Here is a 22,041-nt window from a genome sequence, read left to right as displayed (position 1 = left end):
TTTTTAAATTTTGAAACTTTGAACACTCAAAAATTGACAACAATCAGAGCAAAAACCGAGGAAAAACTTTGACCAAAACATCAAAACATTGAACATCATCAAATTGTTAATAGAGAAAGTTGTAAACCTTAAATTAGGGATCCTGTTTCATTCTAAATACTTTGTGGGTTCGAATCACACCAAAACAATTTATTATTTATATTTAATTATTCTAGCAATCGTTTGAAACAAGCTTACACTCGGGGTGGTAAACAACTTGCCATTGCTACGACTGCATTGACGCGAATGAATTCACTACCTTTTACGCACACTACAAAAGAGAATGAACCGCTACACCTCCGCACACCGGCCACCACACAGCCCGCACCAACTGCAACGGTATTTAAAGGTCCAATCAGCTGATTTTGACTGCAACATGTATGCGTACGAGTGAATGCTGCAGTAATTAGATTACTGTTGACGTTTCAGTTTCCAAAGCTCCAAAATTTAATCGTAAAAAAGTCGCTAAAATTCTCATTTCTTACTAATTCTGAAGTTGAACGAAACGGTGCACCATGCTCGAACATTATGTCCTTCGATAGCCTTCCACTGGAAATCGTGCAGCTCATATTCGATTGGCTACCGTTTCGGGATCTGCTCAGTGCCAGTCTGGTGTGTCAGAGTTGGTACTATGCCACCGAGAACCCACTCACCAGAAGAAGCTGGCTTGCGATTCACCTGGACCGGACCAATGATCTCACCGAGCTGGCATGGAACCGTCGAAGTCACAGAAACGTCCTTCTCACCATGGTCCATTCGTGGGAACAGCTGAAGCCAACGATGGACGTTTGTAGTGAAAAGGTTAACCTCCGGCGGTTGAGCATCACCCGAGCTTGGATAGATTATGTGTGCCAGTTTTTCCTGCTCTACGCTGATTGGTTGGATAGAGTCGAAGAGGTTCACATCTCGCTCGATCATCGCTTCTTTCGGAATGACACCTGCAGTGGAAAGACCTACGTGATACGATTACCCACGGCTAGATGCTTGCACTGGAGTGAAATTCACATACGAAGAGGCAACAGGACCATCACTGTCAATGGACCCCGTTTGAAACGGGTATCCATTAGCGACAGCTTCGCCAGCAAACTCATTCTAATACTGCCCGACTGTGATGCTTTAGAATCGTTGGAGTGCACTTTATACAGGAAAAACTTTACCGAACTATACAGAGCATCTTTCGAACACTTGACAACGCTTATTTTGCGAATATACTATACGGTTCAAAATGTTAAGTTTTTATACTCTTTACCTAGGCTAAAATGGTTAACGTTGCTGGTCGAGTTGGAGAAGGAACTACTGGAGTCACTTTTCGTCGATACTATGGATGCGATCACCGGATGCAAGCTCCTGGAAGGGTTGCAGTTAGTGCTGATGGGTGACACCGCACCGTGCAGTGTAGACCTTAACCGACTTGCTGAATCACTGCCTCTCCTGGAGCAACTGGAGCTGAACAATGTGTACTTAAGCCCGGGATGGAAGCCGACAGCTTTTCAACGATTAACCCTCCTAAAACTAGTCAACGTAGATTTGAGGGAAGAAACCGATATTCTTGCAATGCACTACCCAGCTTTGCGAACAATTTCCCTCAATGCTAAACTGCTTTCCCGAATAAGTCTTCAAGCTGGACCAAATAATAAGCTACTTTTTGTAAACGTAGAATCGCTTAACCTGGCAGAAGCGCTGGATTCGTACTTGAGCCCTTTTTTGAAACAATCCAGCAACATGGTCCGGGAGCTGATACTGTTTAAGCCTGACTGCTACGATACCGTTGTGGATTCTAGTTGCCCGCTAAGTGGTTTACACAACGTGGAACGACTCCATTTAATCAATATGGCAATTTCTTTAGAAAGCCTTAAGCTCATTGCGGAATCCAACCATCTGAAAGTGAGTGGACGAAACCTGCTATGGATTCGTAAATAATAATTCCCTTGTACAATTTCAGCATCTCACCCTGTCCAAATGCCTGATCGGAACCAAAGACGCCGACGAAATGGTGATCCTCGACCATTTAAATCAGCTAACCGTCAGCCAAGTGCAGTTGGTCAATCAACATCAGAAGCGCTTTCCTTTGGCGACGAGCACCGGGGAGGATCTGGTGGGGGAAAAACGGTACGGGTCAATCGTTTTCGATTCAAATGGCGCAAATGACGAATTGGTGCGGAAATACTCGCTTGGAAATAAAAGAATTTGCCCTATGTAATCGGTATTTGCTGACTGTTTCATTGAGGGTTTTTGAGGATTGATTTTCTACTTGAGTGATTCCGTTAGAGCTGGAACTGCTACGGTTTTGGTTATTGAGAGTTTTCCAACACAGTTCCATAATACGAGTTTTGTTTGCATATGTTAATGCTGCAGTATTGTGCCAGATAAGTGTCGTTTAACTGAAATTGTGTATGTACCACTTAGCGAACTTGCTAGTGAAATCGTCTAGAGAATATGTATTGGGTGAACTTTTTACGCCGTTTTAGTATTGGATAAAATGAGCCGAAAGGTGTCAGAATGTTATGAAATTTTATTCACACGTAGAGCACAGACAAACAGACATAGCACCCACAATCACATTATTCACAAATAAGGTTTTAGTTGGGAATGTGCTCGCATTTGTCATGGTGGTGCCACTGAAGCGTTAAGCAAGCCACTACATTTCGAACTTATCAGTGATGCCAGTTCTTTTTCAGGTCATTTTAATAGATGTCAGCTCTTGAGAATAATAAGGGGACCAACCTGCATAAACGCGAACCATAACTTGACCTTAACGAAAATGGTTAAAAATTGTTTATAATCCCTGCTAAACTTAAACTGAAATGGTTATGGAACTTTACATGAATGTTTGTGTGATAAAGTTTTAACCTTATGTATTATGGTTTTTTTGGAAGTGACCCCTACAAAAAATAGGTTCTTAAGAACCATTACCATTCAAAATTCTTGTTTGTCCATACATTTTCGGAACGAAAACTATATTAGAACCTTTTGACGTAGGACTACGTCTTTAATTTCTATACTGGGGGTGAGGGGGGCGACACATCTAAATCTCAAGTTAAGATGCTCAACAAATCTCACACTAGCGAATCAATCTTCGAAAAATCTTCTTTCATTTGTCGTATCTACTTGCTTCGTGCATCATCTTTTTGCAGGAATTCTTCAGAATCGTCATCAATCTTCTTTTTATCTACTCAGCGTGCGCGCAGCTAGCCTCAGCAAAACATAATCTTTTCTGCATCGTAGATAGAGTCGCCCCCCTCGACTGGGGGTCACATTAAAAAAAAATCAAAATTCATACATGTAACGAAAAATCCCAAACACGGACGTAACGATAAAGAGCAAATAGAATGCTTAGTTGACCGCTCACCATTTCACCAATCAAAGAAAGGGAGGAGATAAGCAGCTGTAATAGAAACGCTTGCCAAATCGTTTTCTTCGTCATTTACTTTCGAGCAACGGACGGATATAAGTCAAGTTGATCGTCAAGCAGTTCAGTTCGGTGTTAGCTCGCTCTCTCGAGTTGTTCGGAAAGTTCGTTGCCATAGTGTTCGCGCTCTCTCTTTCGCGGTTTTTTGTGTGCATACCTTGAAATGGGTGAACGAAGCTCGGGTGTACCTACAGCAAACAGGTTTGCTGTTCTTCCCTTCGATGGGAATACCCAACCAGCTGTAATGGAAAAGCGCAGTAAAAAGAGGAAGAAGAATCGAGGCCAGTCCGATGGCACGATTGGTCGCGACGATGTTACCACGACAAACGTCAGCGATATCGGCGATTTCGGTATCGCTGATGAAACCGAAAATGCCAGCCCAAGTACGGCAAATGTCAAACTTCCACCGTTAGTAGTGAAAAATGCACCTCTAAACATGCTCATCGCTAGCTTTTTTTTTAGTAGTAAAATTTACGTTTATTTTCTATTTTTTATGTTTCAACATTTGGTTCAACATTTCAATTGATTAGCCTTTGGCTCTTCATCTTTGTTCTAGTTAATTGGTTATTCTAATGTGATGATTGCGTTTAGCGCTAATTTACAGAATACCCTTTATGGGATTGTTAAGGTTTGAATTAAAAAAATTGATAACCTACCTACTTGAGCACAGGAACCTGCCTAACTACTTAAACAAGGTTGCCAAATCACGAATGATCTGGTGGTTTGATCGCAGACAACCTTTCCAGCGTGGAAGTCTTTCGCTCCTCGAGTGTTTGAAGACCGACCAGGTGGTGAATCTCAGAATTACGAGTTCCCGGAGGACTGCTAACGATCATTCTGAGGATCTTGTTTTGGATCCTCTGAAGCTTTAGGTGGTGGCACTTAGCACAACTCTTCCAGATTGGCATGCCATACTCAATAGCCGACAGAATGATCTGCTTGTGGACAGCAAGCTTGTTTTTGAGGGTGGACTTCCTGTTTATCAGAGGGTAGAGCGACCTGATCAAGATGTTACACTTGGTGGATGTCTTGTCCACATGGAATCGGAATAGCAATTTGCTATCGAGGGTGAGACCAAGGTAGACTACTTCACTCGACCATTCAATAGGAGTGCTATCAACATGGACCTTGACGTTAGCAGGCGGAACAAGCCGAGGTAAATTCGAGTGTGGAAACAGAATGGTTTGTGTTTTGGATCCTCTGAAGCTTTAGGTGGTGGCACTTAGCACAACTCTTCCAGATTGGCATGCCATACTCAATAGCCGACAGAATGATCTGCTTGTGGACAGCAAGCTTGTTTTTGAGGGTGGACTTCCTGTTTATCAGAGGGTAGAGCGACCTGATCAAGATGTTACACTTGGTGGATGTCTTGTCCACATGGAATCGGAATAGCAATTTGCTATCGAGGGTGAGACCAAGGTAGACTACTTCACTCGACCATTCAATAGGAGTGCTATCAACATGGACCTTGACGTTAGCAGGCGGAACAAGCCGAGGTAAATTCGAGTGTGGAAACAGAATGGTTTGTGTTTTAGCTGCATTGATACAAATTATTATTATTATTATTATCTCTATTTAGGAGATTTTCAGCCAAAGGCAATTGATACAAATCTCCCAGCTCTTGAAATAGTCGGACAGAACATCCAGGCCTGATTGTAGTTTACTCGCCAGAGCACGGATCACTCGACCCTTATAGATGATGGAGGTGTCATCTGCGAAAATTGACAGGATAACACCACCCGGCAGGAGAGGAACGTCTGACGTGAAGATGTTGAACAGGATAGGCCCAAGCAGGCTAAAGGGCGAACACGAAATTATTGCAACACATTCAACAGGGCATAACTTTTTTTACCATTGGGTAAAAATCAACCAAATTTTGCACACTTTCTCATTGATGTGTATTGTGTACATGCTGTCAAACTCGAAGTCGTGTTTTTCGATTCAACGAAAATGGAGGTGAACCAACGCGAGTTGAGAGAACAAATTCTTTCCAAACACCTGGAATTTCCTGACCTGTCGCACCGGCAGTTGGGAAAAATGTTGAACATTCACCATTCAACCGTCTCCAGAGTGTTGAAGCGGTTCCAGGAGCGGTTGACGTTGGACCACGGCAAAGGAGCTGGAAGAAAACCGGGACCGGAGAACAAAAAGACGGAGGGAAAGGTGAAGCGGATGATTAAAGCAAATCCCAACGTCTCAAGCCGTGATTTGGCTAAAAAGATCGGCATGTCGCAGAGCTACGTCCAGAATGCAAAGAAGAGAGCTGGACTACATACATACAAGGTACAGAACTTCCCAAACCGCGATGAGCGGCAACAATCGACGGCTAAAACTCGGGCACGGAAGCTCTACGAGAAGATGCTGACAAAATATGGCTGCTGTGTGATGGACGACGAAACGTATATAAAAGCCGATTTTAAGCAAATTCCGGGGTTGGAGTTTTTCACCGGCAAGAGCAAGTTCGATGTGGACGACAAATTTAAGAAGAAGAAAATGTCGAAGTTCGCCTCCAAATATCTCATTTGGCAGGCCATCTGCTCTTGCGGACTAAGGAGTGAGCCTTTCGTGACAAAGGGCACAGTAAATGGCGAGATCTACAAATCTGAGTGCCTCGAGAAGCGCCTTTTGCCGTTCTTGCAGCAGCACGACGAAGCTCCGCTATTTTGGCCAGATTTGGCATCATGCCACTATTCTAAAAGTGTCCTGGAGTGGTATGAGGCCAATTCTGTCCATTTTGTTCCAAAGGACATGAATCCGCCAAACTGTCCGGAGCTGCGCCCGGTGGAGCAGTACTGGGCAATAATGAAGCGGGAACTTCGGAAGAGCAAGAAGACAGTCAAAGACGAGAAGGACATGTTAAGAAAATGGAAAAAAAAAAAACTGAGAAACTGGTACCGGATGACACTGTAAAGACTTTGATGGAGGGCATCAAGCGATAATGCGTTCAATTTTACACTCAAGGCTCCATCGATTAACTTTTCTTTTGATTTTTGAAGTAAATATATGTATAAAACTACCCTAAAATTTAGGTTTGATTCTAAACATTATAAGAAAATTGGCATGACATTTTCGGTGTCGCAATAATTTCGTGTTCGCCCTTTACCCTGTATCAACGTTGAACGTATCAGAGGGAACATTGTTCAAGTAGACCTGGAATGATCTGCCCGACAAGTAGTTTTTGATAATCTTCACGAGGTAGATCGGAAAGTTGTATCGATGCAGCTTGTACACTAGACCATCATGCCATACATTGTCGAACGCCTTCTCGACATCCAACAATGCCATGGTAGATGTATTGGAAATGGACTTATTCCGCTTGATGATGTTAGTAACCCGTGCGAGTTGGTGGATGGTAGAGTGGCCTTTCCTAAACCCGAATTGCACTGGTAGAATCTTTGCCAGGCTTGTGTATTGGAATCAATTAGGCTAACTTCCAGCATGCAGGGAAGTAGCCAAGCTCCAAACATTTGTTGAAGATAAGGGTAAGATGGTTGAAGAAGTCAATATGTACTCAAGTGTTTCAACTTGAGGTTGACTACACCATCCATACCCGCAGCCTTCATGGTTTTAGTGCTTCTAACAGCTGCATCACCTCATCAGCCGATATTCTACTATCATCATGCACTACTACGGGGGTGTCAGCGACTCTAGACATTGCCTCCAGTACGGCAGGCCCATGGGGGGTTTGGCCAAGATTATGTGAAATCACAAAATGTTGGCCAAGAGCATTGGCCTTTTCAACTGGGGTTATGAGTAGTGGACCCATCCCTAGTACTGGTCAACAGAGGAAAGCGGAGGGATCGGTCTCGACTTATTTTTCAAAATTTTGGTCATCTTCCAAACTGGTTTTGCACAATCTGGGAGAGAGCGAATCTTGTTGGCAAAATCGTTATTTCTGAGTTGCACCATCCTGGCGTGGATAATTTTGGTTAGCCTATTGACATTGGTCTTCAAGTGGGGCAGCCCAGAACGCTGGAACTGCCTACGAATGGTGTTACGGAGCCTGATATAATCTTCGGTTGGGCTGTCAAGGTTCAGAGTATGACTCACCTGTCTGGATGCTGGTACGTGTTGCTCCCTGGCACGGGATATCGCCTCTTCGATGGTTTGCACAGACACTGATCGACTTCTTCGAACGACTCCGGTAGGACGTCGTAGTCAATTGCTGTGTCCACACAGCGCTGATCGAGGGGGACAACTCTATCTACGATGTAGGAAATATTGTGTTTGCTGTGGCTAGAAAGAAGATTTATCACGATTTTGAAGATTTCCTGCAAAAAGATGATGCGCGATGCAAGTAGATGCGAGAAATGAAAGAAGATTTTTCGAAGATTTATTCGCTAGTCTGAGATTTTTTGAGCATCTACAATTGAGATTTAGATGTGTCGCCCCCTTCGGCGCTGATACCAACAATCAATTCGAAACTAACGATTTTAAATTGGCTCACTACTTGACTAGCCTATTGGTCCCAAGCAAATCGATTAACGTACTCCATTCTAGTATATATTCCAGTACTACACTATGTTTGTTTTGATTCGCTATGAAAGTTTGGCAGATAAAATGAGGGGTTCGTGGATTTTCCTATGTTTAGAAGGATGCATCGATTAGCTTGGGACCGATGATAGTACCAGAGCTGAGCCAAAAAGTTGAGCACGTTATTTCGGGACCTTCTAGTCTTAGAGTTACCTCTATGGTAGAATCGAAACAAAGGTGATGCTCCGTACGAAAGCGGAATACGAGCTGGCCACATCTTACCTGAAGAAGTTCAAGGCGGAATTCTTCACTCACGATATCCCAGGCGAGAAACCCTTCAAAGTGGTCATCCGAGGTTTACCCAGCTTTGACCTGAAGTTAATCTAAGCGGAAATCAAGGACCGCTACAAGCTAGCCCCAACTGCCGTTTTCGGATGACAAGGACGGACGGGAACGTCAAGCAGTATCCGGATTGCCTTTTCCTGGTGCATTTCCAGAAGGGAACTGTGGCCATCCGCTCCATCAATTTCATCATTGTCCGATGAGAGCCATACCGTGGCGGCCGTCACGACGTCACCCGGCACCCGAAACTGCTACATCAAGCCGCGTTGTGGCAAATGGGCTCAAAACCATATCTCCTCCGAGTGTGATGTCGACGAGTCGGAAACGGTCAAATGCGCCAACTGTGGTGGCACAGTTCCCCAAACGCAAAGATATCAAGCGGATCCGAAAGCAGGCGTCCACAAGAAACCAACCAGGGCAAAAGAAGGACAATACGCCGGCATTCAGAGTGGACGACTTCCCGCCTCTTCGTGCTACGCAACACGGTCAAGCAAATCCGCGGGTGCAATCCGGCCCTCTTCAAGAAACGTCCGGTGCTTCTGCTGAACAAAGCTCCCCATCCCCCCTCGATTCTGGAGACAACCATCAGCACAAAACGTAAATCCCGATTTCTTCTCTGCGGATGAGCTGATGAAGATTTTCGTCGACGTGACCGTCAGTGCTGCAGCAAGCCCGAACAGATCCAAGTGCTCGGTAAGTTTATTATTCAGTATGGCGTCTAAACCGATAACTGTCGTCACATGGAACGCTTGCTCTATAAGAGCAAAAAGGCTCGAGCTTGCTGACTTCCTCCGCAAGCACATAGTATCGACGTGGGCCTTCTAACAGAGACCCATCTCAAATCCGGTGACAGCTTTTGGTTTGATCACCACATTATCCGGATTGATCGTATCATCATCAAGAAAGAAATCAAGTTCTGTCCGCTGCCCCAAATCTGCACTTTTATCAACAATCAATACGAAACTAACGATTTTAAATTGGCCCACTACTTGACTAGCCTATTGGTCCCAAGCAAACGATTAACGTACCAACAATCAATACGAAACTAACGATTTTAAATTGGCTCACCACTTTAGTAGCCTATTGGTCCCAAGCAAACGATTAACGTAGCCAATTCTAGTCGGAATTCTAGTACTACACTATGTTTGTTTTGATTCGCTATGAGAGTTTGACAGATAAAATGAGGGGTTAGTGGATTTTCGAGGGGTGAATCGATTAGCTTGGGACCGAAGAGAGTACCAGAGCTGAGCCAAAACATAGAGGTAACTCTAAGACCAGAAGGTCCCGAAGAAACGAGCTCAACTTTTTGGCTCAGCTCTGGTACTTTCTTCGGTCCCAAGCTAATCGATTCACCCCTCGAAACATAGGAAAATCCACTAACCCCTCATTTTATCTGTCAAACTTTCATAGCGAATCAAAACAAACATAGTGTAGTACTGGAATTAATACTAGATTGGGGTACGTTAGTCGATTTGCTTGGGATCAATAGGCTAGTCTTGTAGTGAGCCAATTTAAAATCGTTGGTTTCGTATTGATTGTTGGCTAAAAAGTTGAGCACGTTATTTCGGGACCTTCTAGTCTTAGAGTTACCTCTATGGTACCAGAGCTGAGCCAAAAAGTTGAGCACGTTTCTTCGGGACCTTCTAGTCTTAGAGTTACCTCTATGCTTCTATCATCGAGGCCCTTAGTGTGGAGGTGTAATCCTCAACTAGAAACGTCCGGTTCATCGCCGTATACTGCCCTCGTCAGTGTGCTGTCAGTAATGGATTAGGCATTCAATTTAAAAATGACCTGACCATGATCACTCGCACGAGCTCACGATTCGTCATGGCGGAACTATCAGCGGAATCAGAACGGACGTCTGCTCTTCAACCACTCGCAGCATGGGCTGTATACAGTGAAATTCCCGGATTAACCGACATTCATCTCTCCGGCGGGAAATCCTTCCACTCTAGACTTTTTCTATCGATCTTTGGACTATCCAAACCGATGGCGTAGTGGCTGTAGTCGGCATCAACGTGGCACCTGCTCAAAGCCTGCGCAAAGATTACCACCATGTCCACTGGGTACAGTTTGGGCATGTGGTTGACAGAGACATCAATGAAAATCCGCCGCTTGACACCGTAGAGGACATCGACCGGGTACTGGAAGGACTCCACCAGGCTATATCCGTGGCTGACGAGACGCGTGTGTTCGACAAGTTCCTGTGAGGGGTAAGTTTGTTGCCATTGATTCCCACACCCAATTACTGATTCGCTTGAGCAATGTGCGTAGACGCCAGTTTTAGAGGACTGGTGATCTGGTTAAAAACGTGTAATGGTCGATCTGAACAGGCAGATTGCTTCCAAAATGGACGCACTCCGAAATGAAAGTTTCGGGCGTGTTGTTCAGAATCTGGATGACCGCTCCCGTCCATTCTGGAAGGTAGCCAGGGTGCTGAAAACTCATCCTAAACCCGTTCCACCTCTCAGAGTCGGAAATGATGACGATCGGCTCATTATCCCACAAGAGAAAGCAAATGCGATTGGCAATCATATTGCTGCTTCGAATTTGCTTGGCTCAACTATCCGCTCGAAAACCAGGTGACGCAATGTAGATTACTCCCCTTGTGCCGTGCCTCCGGAGGATAGAATTACTGTAGAATCGATTTGCTCAGCGCTGAAATATTCAAAGGTTTTGACGGCATATTTAACCTAATCATAAAAAGGCTTAGCATGAAAGTCTATGCAGTTTTAACCGAGGGGGGCGACACATCTAAATCTCAATTTTAAATAACAGTGACAACTCTACTGATAACTACCCATGCGGGGCATGTCGCCCTTGGCCGATTTCGCCACCGCCTCACCACATTGCGGTCGAGCTGTATCAAAAAGCCAACGAATGTCATCAATTTAACGACAAATGAAAAATTCAGAATTCTTCCTAAAAAGTCTTATCAAACTTCAAAAATGCACACATAAAATACAATACGATGAAAACTGACTTATCATATGATTATGAAGTGTTAACCCCCCTTTTTTCACCAGAGCAGAAATGTGACGTAGTCCTCTGCGCTTTTGATGTTCTTCTCGTCCCACTTGAGGGTGCTAAAAACGTTGCCATCGGCCAGCGAAAGGATCATCTTGGTCGGCGGATTAAACACCGGAAACGACGTCACGTCCTTCGGAATCTTCACATTCTGCAGGAAAAAAAGTTGCTGGTCGGAGAAGTACACCGGCCTGTCGTCCGGCGTTACGTTCAGTGTGCCATCCTGCAGGACCAGTGTCTGAAATTCGCAATCTAGAATGAGAAGTGTGCACTTTACGAAATGAATCAACAATCTTACCCTCAGCTTGAGACACTTTCCCATCCCAACCAGGAAGTTGTAATCCAGATCGAAGTTCCGCAGATGCAGATAACGCAGGTGTATGAAACTTATGGCGAGCAAATGGCCATTGATACTCACGGTCGATTGCTTTTCGTGCAGGACCAACGTGAGCCGGGTGAGATTCGGGAACTGGTGGATACATTCGGTGATCATGAGCTGCCGGTTGTCGCAGGGCACGTCGATGTGCAGTATCATAACCGATGCAAACAGTCGCGGGTGGAAATAGTTGAGGTACAGACCGTACATGATCATGCATTTGACGCTGACTGGATTGGTCAGCTCAAATCCGAGCAGATTGAAGGCGGTCCCTTTGAGGGTGATCAGATGCGGAGCGTTGATCTCCAGTGGCCAACCGTCGCCCGTTTGAACGGTATCGTTAACGTCGAGCACCTGGAGGGCTGGGAAGGTCAGAATGTCCGCATTGTGCGTCCATTTGACGTCGAAGAGACGAAGTTGTTTGAGCTTCGGTAACGAATTTGCTATGATGTGCAGATTAATCAGGTTTGTCGTTTCCGTTTGGATTATGAGAGTTTCCAGATTTGGAAAGTGTTGCAAACTGGAGATCGATTCGTTGTTCACCGTACAGCCGCAGAGCTCGAGAACCGTCAGTCGAGGTAGACCAAATTGTTGTGGATCCCAGGAAAACGGTCTCATCGAATTGTAGATTCTCAAGCAATCGAGGACAAGCAGTCCATTGGGGCACATGGCGGGGATAAGCTTCGGCACGAAAATTCCGAGTGACTTCAGATTCGTCGTGTGCTCCAATACCAATGGCGTTCGGTCTGTATCTGCACATTCCACATACACATCCTCCAATGCCGGGGCATTCAATGTAAACTTTGGCAGAACCGGGCTGCCTCCTTCGGTGCCACAGGTCCACGATAGAACTCGCAATCGTGGCAAATCCAAATGATCATCTTCGCTGCCCGAATCGACCTGGTTGGTTAGTGTCACGGATAGATGAACCACACCCCGTAGCCAATTACGGTATTCTTTAACAAACTGAACCAGGGCGTAGGTCTGAATACCATCCAGAATTAACTTCCGGAGGAAGAACTTCTCCGCGCATATCTGCAGCCGCGGTTTCAGTACCGCGTACGCTTCACTAAATTCGATCGAAAAGCAACAGTAGCCCCTCTGGGTGCGTCGAAGAATCCTCTCACTGATGACCTGCTCACCGTAGGCCAAAATCAAATACGTCTCCCGCAGCGTCAGCCGGTTCCAGCGGCGGCTGATTGCGGTTTTCTGCAGCTGCTCGACCCCTGGGATGTAGTCGAAAATTTTCTGCAGTATTTCCGCCGGTAAAACGTCGAACGACATCTTGTGATTGCTTACAGTGGTGACTGTTTATGTTTATGTTTTTGTTTTGACTGATGTGCTGGCTGGGCGAAGGGTGCCTGCACTGTTGCCATATTTGATAGACGATCAGCTGTTGTGCGTAGTATTTTTGATTAATGAATGAAGCTTCATTTGTGTTTGTGCGATGGCGGACGAATGAATGGATGAATTTAAATTACCATGAACAGTAGTATCAGTGCTGCCAAATCAACCGGTTAATACTAGTCGCTTCGGGAGCTAAAAACATTGAAATGATCGTTCCGCCAAAGATGCGTTCGAAGTTTGTCTACAATCTCGATGGGAGGCTGATTCTCGTTGGTGATTATGGGGAATTTTTCCACCGTCATGGCCATGGACACTCGCTTTACGTTGAAATAGCTAAGATGCGACAGGTTTGCTTGGTCGCCGAGGACGGTCGATTCCGGGAAGAAGTTGCATTCTTCCAGCGATAGGTGCTGCAGGAAAATACACAGTGAAAAAGGGAAATTGTATCAGGAATCCAGCTTTCACGCTCGATAATGGCATGGTCTTAAAACGCATCCTATTTGACACTAAGTGCAGGTACGAATTTTCACTCTTGTCTTTACAGTACCGGTTTTTATTTCCACGAACAGAGGAAAATGAAATGACTTGCAATCCCAAATTATAGTGTCAAACACTAAAGCTAATGATGCAATTTAAGAACCTCGCAGGCCATCATTACCGAACATGGAAATCTGGATAGGTAAATTTTCAAGGATTTTTAAATTTATTTAAAAAAAAAGTCAACAAATACAAATAAATTGTAATTCTATACATCTATACATACAAAAATGAATTTCTGTCTGTCTGACCCTTATAGACTCGGAAACTATTGAACCGATGAGCGTGAAAATTTGTATGCAAGGGTTTTGGGGGTCGAGAAAGGTTCTTATGATGGTTCGAGCTCCTCCCCCCTTTGTAAGGGGGGGTCCCATACAAACTCAAGCTCATATTGAATTCCGAGCAAGGCCGGGCACACTCAGCTACTGATATACAAGATGGCATATTCAGCGGAATAAACTTACCTCCAACAATTGCATCTGTTCGATTTCCGCAAAAAACTGCATCGACAGCACGAAGTTATTCAAATGCAAACGCATAACGTGTCGAAAAATGACGGCTTCCGGTACCGCTATGGTGCATTCTTTGGAGCAAAGCTTCACAGACAGTTTGTGGACGTTGGGGAACAGCTGTATTTCCTCTACGACAGCTTCCTGATTGGGCGGTTCCCACGTGGTCAGATTCAGCTCTTTCACTGACGCAAAACAAGGATGCACGGTTGATAAACTGTGACCGAAAAGATTCAAGCGCGAAATCCGGGTACATTCGGAGAACTTTACAAAGTGAATCGTTTTTTTAGATATTTTAAGGGACTGTAGCACCGGAGTCCGTAGAACAAGGTACGGTTTGTCGAACACAAACCATTCGATGTCGAAGTTTAGGTATTTGAGAACAGGAAAACTCAAAACTTCTTCTGCCAAACGTACGGTCATGCTAAGTATGGTCAACCTTTCCAGACGTGGCAGACTGTCGGCTATCCTTCCCAAGCTTGCCGTATCGTTCGAACGTAGCGTCAAATCCGTCAGGTTCCTACAACTGCTTACCGCATCCAGAAGCTCTTCCAGTGCCTCGTCGTTGAAGTACCAGGCTGCATCTATCGTTAGTTTTGTAAGGAAAGCAGATCGAATTACGGTCCAATCAACTGTCGTATCGCACACATTCAGCAGTCGTAGTTCTCGAAGGTGTCATAAATTTTGCAAAACATCCATTGCAAACCGTCCATCATCGGTTAGATGTATTAGCAGACTTCGCACGGTACAGAACCATTCGAAATGTTCCTGAACAAATCGTTCCAACATTGCAGCAGTAACATATCCGAAGCGAAACTTTTGAACGGTGAATTTGCGTTCGCACTCTTTTACTGGTTTCTGGATGCACTGGTAGTCTTCATCGGTTTTCAGCGTTTCCACAGAGAAATTTTTGTAGTTTCGCAGGGACTGACTGATTGCTGAAATATGGTCTTTGCTTCTGTGACCAAGGCACGATAGCCGTAAAGTGGCCCATCGAGCTACGCGTCCATTCCAGGCACGGCAAACGGTGGCTGTTCTGAGCTGGTGTCCAAATGGCAGGAAATCGAAAATGCGATCCCAAATTTCGGGGGGAAGATGAACCGCGCCCATGGTGAGGCTGTGATGAACTGAAAGGAATGACCACTCTGTCACCTCACCAGTACTGTTACCCGAGCGTGAACGCGTGTTCTACTTCAGATTCAGTAGCAAGTGTTCCTCGTTCGTTTGACAACAATTCCTGTAAGCCGTATGACACCAAATAATGGACATCAATCAGCTTCCGTTGGAGGTCCTTCAAGAGATTCTGTCGTACCTTTCATATGACGAGCTTAAGGTCGCATCGTTGGTCTGCCACCGTTGGAATCAGGCATCCGGAACGTTCATCGTTCGTAATGGACAGCTTAGTATCCACGAGCAAGTGGTGAAAAATTTAGAAATGGTTCGTAATAGCACCCGTAACTATCAATCAATTCTCATCTATCGGATAAGCAAATGGGAACAGCTTCAGGCGGTGGTATCGGAATGCATGCAAAAGTTCCCGAATGTTCGGAAGCTGTATCTGGCTGGTGTGCTACAAGATTACCTCGATCGGTTCTATCGGGCATACCGGCGTTGGATGGAGCGACTCGAATTCTTGCAAGTTTCGTTGGACGATAGATTCGAAAACCTTTTTGTGTGCGAACCAGAGGATTACATTCTAACACTACCGAATCTGAAACAACTGTATTGGAAGGAATGCTTGTACGGCCATGGAGAAAAGACAGTCACGATTGATGCCCCCGGATTGGAATTCGTACACATCGATGACAGTTTAGACGCATCTGCCGTTTTGAGAATTCCTCACTGTGAGCGCTTAAAATACATCAGGTGCATGTTTTACACGAAGCACTTCGACGATATATTCGTTGGCGACTTTGGCAATGTGGAAACCCTCATTCTTAATATTGTTCATGACAAGTGTAATGTTAGCTGCCTCTCCAAAATGCATCAGTTGCGGTATCTATCATTGCACTTTGGTAATGCCATGAATTATTTGCAAGAAGTGGAAGCAATGCCAAATTCGAAACTGCTGAAGGTTTTGATTATCAGATCAGATAGCCGGAGTCTCGATAAATGCACGCTAAATCTGGAGAAAATCATCGGAAAGTTTGAGAATTTGGAGACACTTGACCTTTTTGGAATCAATCTTACAGCTAACAATGAGATTCAAGCTGACCAGTTGGTGTTTCTAAAACTAAGAGAAGTTACCTTTTCTAAAAACAGCATCTTAAACGCTCCCAAGCTCAAAACTCTATCACTGGAACTGGATATGCTGAATTATCTACAATTGCGCGAAAACAAACACCTGTTTGAACTCTATGTGGATTTGCAAGTTTCGATCTATAACGATTCGTTCGAACAGATCATTTGTACTTTCTTACAGGAACATAAACATATTAAAAATCTTACACTGGGGAGGGTAAGCTCCGGGGAGGTTCTAGTTCAAGATGATTTCATCTATGATCGCATAGTAGAGAGCGTAGAACATCTTGAGTTGCATCGGTTTGATGTTCCTATCAATTTTTTCCGCTTACTTGCGGGCTGGAAATCGCTCAAGGTTGATATAATGGTTGAATATCAGTAAGAATGAAATAAATAATAAAATATATACATTTCAGAGTCTCAAGCTTGTCGCTTGTACCATCAACTGTAGCGGAATGTGGAACGATGTTGTTCGATTGCCAGGAGTAGAACGGATAATTGTCGATTGCGTCCAACTGAGAGGCACATCGAGGACCGATTTTCCGATTCTGTTGGTCAACGGAGCCAATCAGGAGGTCGTTACCAAATGGAATGATTCGACCCTGTTCTTTAGTACGAATAAATTAATTCATAAGGAGTACAAATTCAGACAATTTTCTTGTCCTGAAATTGATCCAATGTTTTAGTCGGACGAATAAATAATTAACATTAAAGGTTTTTTGTTCAAATAAATAGGTTATCCTGCTTTTTTTTCTTTCGTGTGAACTACGGGTCAATTTCATCTGATATCTGACTACTCGCTAATGCTTTGAATTAGAGAACCGAACAGTCTACAGAATACCCCTTGGGGGGTGTGTTATGTTTGAATTGAAAAAAAAGTGATAACCTACGTATGATCTGATGAGTTGATCTCAGACAGGTGTCTCTGAACCTTTCCAGGATAAAAACTCTCCGTTCTTCTAATGTCTGAATTCCAGGCAGGAGGTGGATCTCAGAATTTCTAGTTCACGGGAGACTGTTTAGGATCATCAAAAGGATTTTGTTCTGGATCCTTTAGAGTTTGAGGTGATGGCATTTGGCGCAACTCTCCCAGATTGGCATACCGTACCCGATTACGGGAAGGATAATTTGTTTGTAGACAGCAAGCTTATTTTTCAGGGACAGGGTTGACCTCCTATTGATGAGTGGATACAGGGATCTTATCAGGATGTTGCACTTGGTTTTCGTTTTATCAACGTGCTCCCTGAAAAGAAGCTTGCTGTCTAGTGTTAGCCCGAGGTACACGACCTCTTTGGACCATTCCACCATTGTGCCGTTCAGGCCGATCTTATTATTTTCCGACGGAACAAGTCTGGGAGATTTAGGAGTGTGGAAAGATGATGACCTGGGTCTTTGCCGCGTTGATACGGATCTTCCAGCTGTTGAAATATTCAGACAGGACGTCCAGGCCTCTCTGAAGTGTGGCAGTCAGAGCTCCGATAACCCTACCCTTGTAGACGCTGGATGTGTCATCTGCGAACAGAGACAACGATCCACCATCAGGGAGAGCCGGCATATTGGAGGTGAACAGGTTGAATAAAATGAGGCCAAGGAAGCTTCCTTGTGGAATCCCGGCACTGATGTTGAAAGCATTCAATGTGATGCCAATCATAGAGACTCGGAACGTCCTGTCCGATAGATAGTTATTTATTATCTTCACTATGAAGATTGGAAGATCGTACTGCTGCAATTTGAACACCAGGCCATCATGCCAGACATTGTCGAACGCCTTTTCAACGTCCAACAACGCTATGGCAGATGTTTTCGAAACATACTAGTTCCGTCTAAGAATGTTTGTTACTCGCTCGGTTACTCGAGTCAGCTGGTGGACGGTCGAATGACCTTTCCGAAAACCAAACTGTTCCTCGAGTAACAAGTTGTTTTCTTCGGCACATGTTAGGAGCCGGTGATAGACTGCTCTTTCGAACAGTTTTGATAACCCTGAGGGAAGGCTGATTGGTCGATAACTTGAAGGTGAGGACGGATCCTTCCCAGGTTTCCGGATGGGTATGACTTTAGCTAACTGACAACACGAGGAGAAGTAGCCAAGTCGAAGGCACAGATTAAAAATCAGTGCCAGATGGTTGTAGAATGTGGAACTCAAGTGTTTTCTCAATCTCACACTAGCGAATCAATCTTCGAAAAATCTTCTTTCATTTGTCGCATCTACTTACATCGCTCATCATCTTTTAGCAGGAAATCTTCAGAATCGTCATCAATCTTCCACAGACAAACAGATATAACACTCACAAGTTGTTCATAGACCAAGAATTTAACAGTCAATTTAAAAGTATCTCAGTTGGTAGTACCAACAATCAATACGAAACTAACGATTTTAAATTGGCTCACCACTTTAGTAGCCTATTGGTCCCAAGCAAACGATTAACGTACCCTATGCTAGTCGAAATTCTAGTACTACACTATATTTGTTTTGATTCACTATGAAAGTTTGACAGATAAAATGAGGGATTAGTGGATTTTCCTATGTTTCGAGGGGTAAATCGATTAGCTTGGGACCGAAGATAGTACCAGAGCTGAGCCAAAAAGTTGAGCACGTTACCAACAATCAATACGAAACTAACGATTTTAAATTGGCTCACCACTTTAGTAGCCTATTGGTCCCAAGCAAACGATTAACGTACCCTATTCTAGTCGAAATTCTAGTACTACGCAATGTTTGTTTTGATTCGCTATGAAAGTTTGACAGATAAAATGAGGGGTTATTGGTTTTACCTATGTTTCGAGGGGTGATTCGACAAGCTTGGGACCGAAGATAGTACCAGAGGTGAGCCAAAAAGTTGAGCACGTTTCTTCGGGACCTACTTGTCTTAGAGTTACCTCTATGTAAATACTATTATTCAATTGTAACTGGAAGCGTTTGGTACGGGAGCTCCACGCTTTCTTCCTTTCCCTTGATCTCAGGTTGTGGAATGGTTTCAGATGTTTATTTCTGACATCACTTGACTCATTGAAATCCTCTCTGCGGCACATGCTGCGCAGTTGGCCTGGCCGTTGACAAGAAAAATGACGGATTCGTGAAGCCGTCATTTTCCAGGATGCTTTCAAAGTATTGGCTGCGTTAGTGTGAGATTAGATTAGATTAGATTAATGCAATAGCCACTCCTCCTCCGCAGAAGCTAGTCCGGTCTAGCCTTACGAGCCGAAAATCGGTGGTGAACATTTATCCCAGGCTTCAGGTGTGTTTCGGTGATGACGGCGATGTCTATGCTATGTTCATTGAGGAAATCAACGAACTCAATGATTTTACTCTTGAGCGAGCAAGCGTTCCAATTGACTATTTTGATGGCTTTACGGTCCATACTTTTGCACGAGGGACATAACTGCACGAAGCTGTTCAGGTAGTGTCTTGGTGGTGCGCAAGATTATGATCAACAATCAATACGAAACTAACGATTTTAAATTGGCTCACCACTTTAGTAGCCTATTGGTCCCAAGCAAACGATTAACGTACCCTATTCTAGTTTAAATTCTGTTACTACACTATGTTTGTTTTGATTCGCTATGAAAGTTTGACAGATAACATCAGGGGTGTGTGGATTCATGCAGAACATGCAGGGGTGAGTGAAATAGCTTGGGACTGCTTGGGACCGTTGTTCTGGTACTGAGTGAGCCAAAAATAATAATGATTTTCTTCGGGACCCAGTGGTCTTAGAGTTACCTCTATGCTAGTAGGTCCTGAAGAAACGTGCTAAACTTTTTGGCTCAGCTCTGGTACTCTCTTCGGTCCCAAGCTAATCGATTCACCCCTCGAAACATAGGAAAAACCAATCACCCCTCATAGAGAGTTGAATAGATTTTTCTCCTTTAGCTTACTTAAATCTTTGGTTTTAATTAGTTAGGTAGGTTCCGATTCAACACATTGTAGTTTCATTTATATACCTGTGATCTTGACTTTTATACCTAGGGGATGAGTACTTAAGGGGGTTAGATTTTGATAAGTTCTTTAGTGGGAATGGCACTGATGAAGACTGCACATTGTAGTCGAAATACGTATCTGTCATGGATACCAAAATTAATTAAGTGGAATTAAATGGAAGATAACCCTATTTTGCTGATATATTTTGTGATTATTGGTTACTTTGGTACTCACATGAAATGTTGTGCAAGTACCACATGTTCAACAACGCCCAACTATGGACAGCTCAATGTTAATACCATAGAGGTAACTCTAAGACCAGAAGAAACGAGCTCAACTTTTTGGCTCGTCTCTAGGAACTATCTTCGGTCCCAAGCTAATCGATGCACCCCTCGAAACATAGGAAAATCCGCGAACCCCTCAATTTATCTGTCAAACTTTCATAGCAAATCAAAACAAACATAGTGTAGTACTAGAATTTCGACTAAAATGGGGTATGTTAATCGATTTGCTTGGGACCAATAGGCTAGTCAAGTAGTGAGCAAATTTCATTCATTCCTTTATTTAACGTCGGTCTCTGTTCCGCAATCTAGTGCCAATCACCGACGGACATCGATTGCCATCCATTGACGGCAATCGACTGTGCAGGAAGGCAGCTTCCACACCTGCGTAGGATATCGCACCCATTCAAAGACACATGGGCCGGGCCCAACAGCTTTACTTCCCTTCCGAAGGAAGACGTGACCAGAGATTTTTATGCCTCAGAAAAATCCCACCGACCTCGGCTGGGATTGAACCCAGACCCATTGGGGTGTTAGAAAGCAGTCACGATTACCACTACACCACCGGCGCCGGCTATTGAGCAAATTTAAAATCGTTAGTTTCGTATTGATTGTTGTTAATACCATTTCCTTTTTGAATCAGCGTACACCAACATGATAATCTTCTAAGAAACACCTAAGAATGTATAGGGATAAAGCTCAAAAATACAGTTTTAACTGATGGTACTTTATAAACATTAAACTGCCCAATATTGGACCCTGCCAACACACGGCGCCTGCACGGTAATGTTGGCCGTCAGAATGGTTCATCGGTTGCGAAGTGAGGTGCTTCTCAAACTGAAGCGATACATTTATCAATTTTTCAACGTTATCCTAACGTAAACTTAATATTATCACCCATAAGCCCATCCACGCCCGAAACCCATCCACCACACAAAATCAAATAAAAATGTTTCTGTATGGCAAACACGTCCAGACATAAACGAGAATATGGGTGTATATCTTCACTGTAACAACTACAGGTAATCATCGAAAATACTTGCATTTTACTCAGGCACCTTTGAGCAAACTGCAATCACTCTCTCATACTCGATATATGCCACGACCAAATTGGCACAACGACGCCCTATTCGCTATCTGACCAAAGCGCAGGGGACAGTTCTACAATATTCGATTTAAAAGTAGAGACCTAGCTACTTTTGAATTGGAACAGTTGACTGAGTTTTGTGTTGAATGCTAAAGATTTTCTACCAAAAAGAGCCAACGCAAACTTTTAATTCTACGAATTTAATTAACTTTTATTTCTTGTGTGAAGCACATGACCGCTTTTATCTTATACCCGTTCACATTACATATCACTTGATATACACTGTCTTGCAATGAGCACTCATAGATCTAGTTTTCACTGGAAATCCTATGCATGAGTGCTCATTGCAAGACAGCCTATATTACGTGATATAGGCTGTAATGTGAACGGGGTATTAAAAGCTAACAAAATTAAATAAAAAAGTTAAAACATTGCTGATGATCGTTGCGTTTTCTTT

General features: G+C 43.9%; 3 protein-coding genes across 3 annotated transcripts; 2 read left to right on the top strand and 1 right to left on the bottom strand.

Annotated features, from left to right (window-relative positions):
- The first annotated feature begins 490 nt into the window (after nucleotides 1-490).
- On the top strand, nucleotides 491-2,239 carry LOC135705797 (uncharacterized). Its single transcript, XM_065227649.1, has 2 exons — nucleotides 491-1,923; nucleotides 1,982-2,239. The coding sequence occupies exons 1-2, from the start codon at nucleotides 568-570 to the stop codon at nucleotides 2,237-2,239; spliced, it is 1,614 nt and encodes a 537-aa protein (XP_065083721.1). The 5' UTR covers nucleotides 491-567.
- An 8,954-nt stretch (nucleotides 2,240-11,193) lies between these two features.
- LOC135705669 (uncharacterized) lies at nucleotides 11,194-15,158 on the bottom strand. Its single transcript, XM_065227418.1, has 3 exons — nucleotides 14,015-15,158; nucleotides 11,589-13,423; nucleotides 11,194-11,528 (listed from the first exon to the last, which is right to left on the bottom strand). Exons 2-3 carry the CDS (start codon nucleotides 12,948-12,950, stop codon nucleotides 11,283-11,285), a joined length of 1,608 nt encoding a protein of 535 aa, XP_065083490.1. The 5' UTR covers nucleotides 12,951-13,423; nucleotides 14,015-15,158; the 3' UTR covers nucleotides 11,194-11,282.
- An 82-nt stretch (nucleotides 15,159-15,240) lies between these two features.
- Nucleotides 15,241-16,986, top strand: LOC135705796 (uncharacterized). The gene is made up of 2 exons (XM_065227648.1): nucleotides 15,241-16,655; nucleotides 16,717-16,986. Exons 1-2 carry the CDS (start codon nucleotides 15,321-15,323, stop codon nucleotides 16,984-16,986), a joined length of 1,605 nt encoding a protein of 534 aa, XP_065083720.1. The 5' UTR covers nucleotides 15,241-15,320.
- The last annotated feature ends 5,055 nt before the right edge of the window (nucleotides 16,987-22,041 follow it).

This window comes from Ochlerotatus camptorhynchus, unplaced genomic scaffold, assembly GCF_037179485.1.
Source record: "Ochlerotatus camptorhynchus isolate MF236.1 unplaced genomic scaffold, CSIRO-AGI_Acam_v1.1 ptg000274l, whole genome shotgun sequence".
Classification (NCBI taxonomy): domain Eukaryota; kingdom Metazoa; phylum Arthropoda; class Insecta; order Diptera; family Culicidae; genus Ochlerotatus; species Ochlerotatus camptorhynchus.
This window is presented reverse-complemented; position numbering and strand designations above follow the sequence as displayed.

Bases quoted from the DNA above. Each gene is read 5' to 3' on its own strand.
- LOC135705796 (XM_065227648.1), top strand. From the start codon at position 15,321: ATGGACATCAATCAGCTTCCGTTGGAGGTCCTTCAAGAGATTCTGTCG. The intron at 16,656-16,716 runs GTTGATATAATG...TATACATTTCAG, and splicing joins CGGGCTGGAAATCGCTCAAG to AGTCTCAAGCTTGTCGCTTG.
- LOC135705669 (XM_065227418.1), bottom strand. From the start codon at position 12,950: ATGTCGTTCGACGTTTTACCGGCGGAAATACTGCAGAAAATTTTCGAC. The intron at 11,529-11,588 runs GTAAGATTGTTG...TGCGAATTTCAG, and splicing joins GAAAGTGTCTCAAGCTGAGG to ACACTGGTCCTGCAGGATGG.
- LOC135705797 (XM_065227649.1), top strand. From the start codon at position 568: ATGTCCTTCGATAGCCTTCCACTGGAAATCGTGCAGCTCATATTCGAT. The intron at 1,924-1,981 runs GTGAGTGGACGA...GTACAATTTCAG, and splicing joins CGGAATCCAACCATCTGAAA to CATCTCACCCTGTCCAAATG.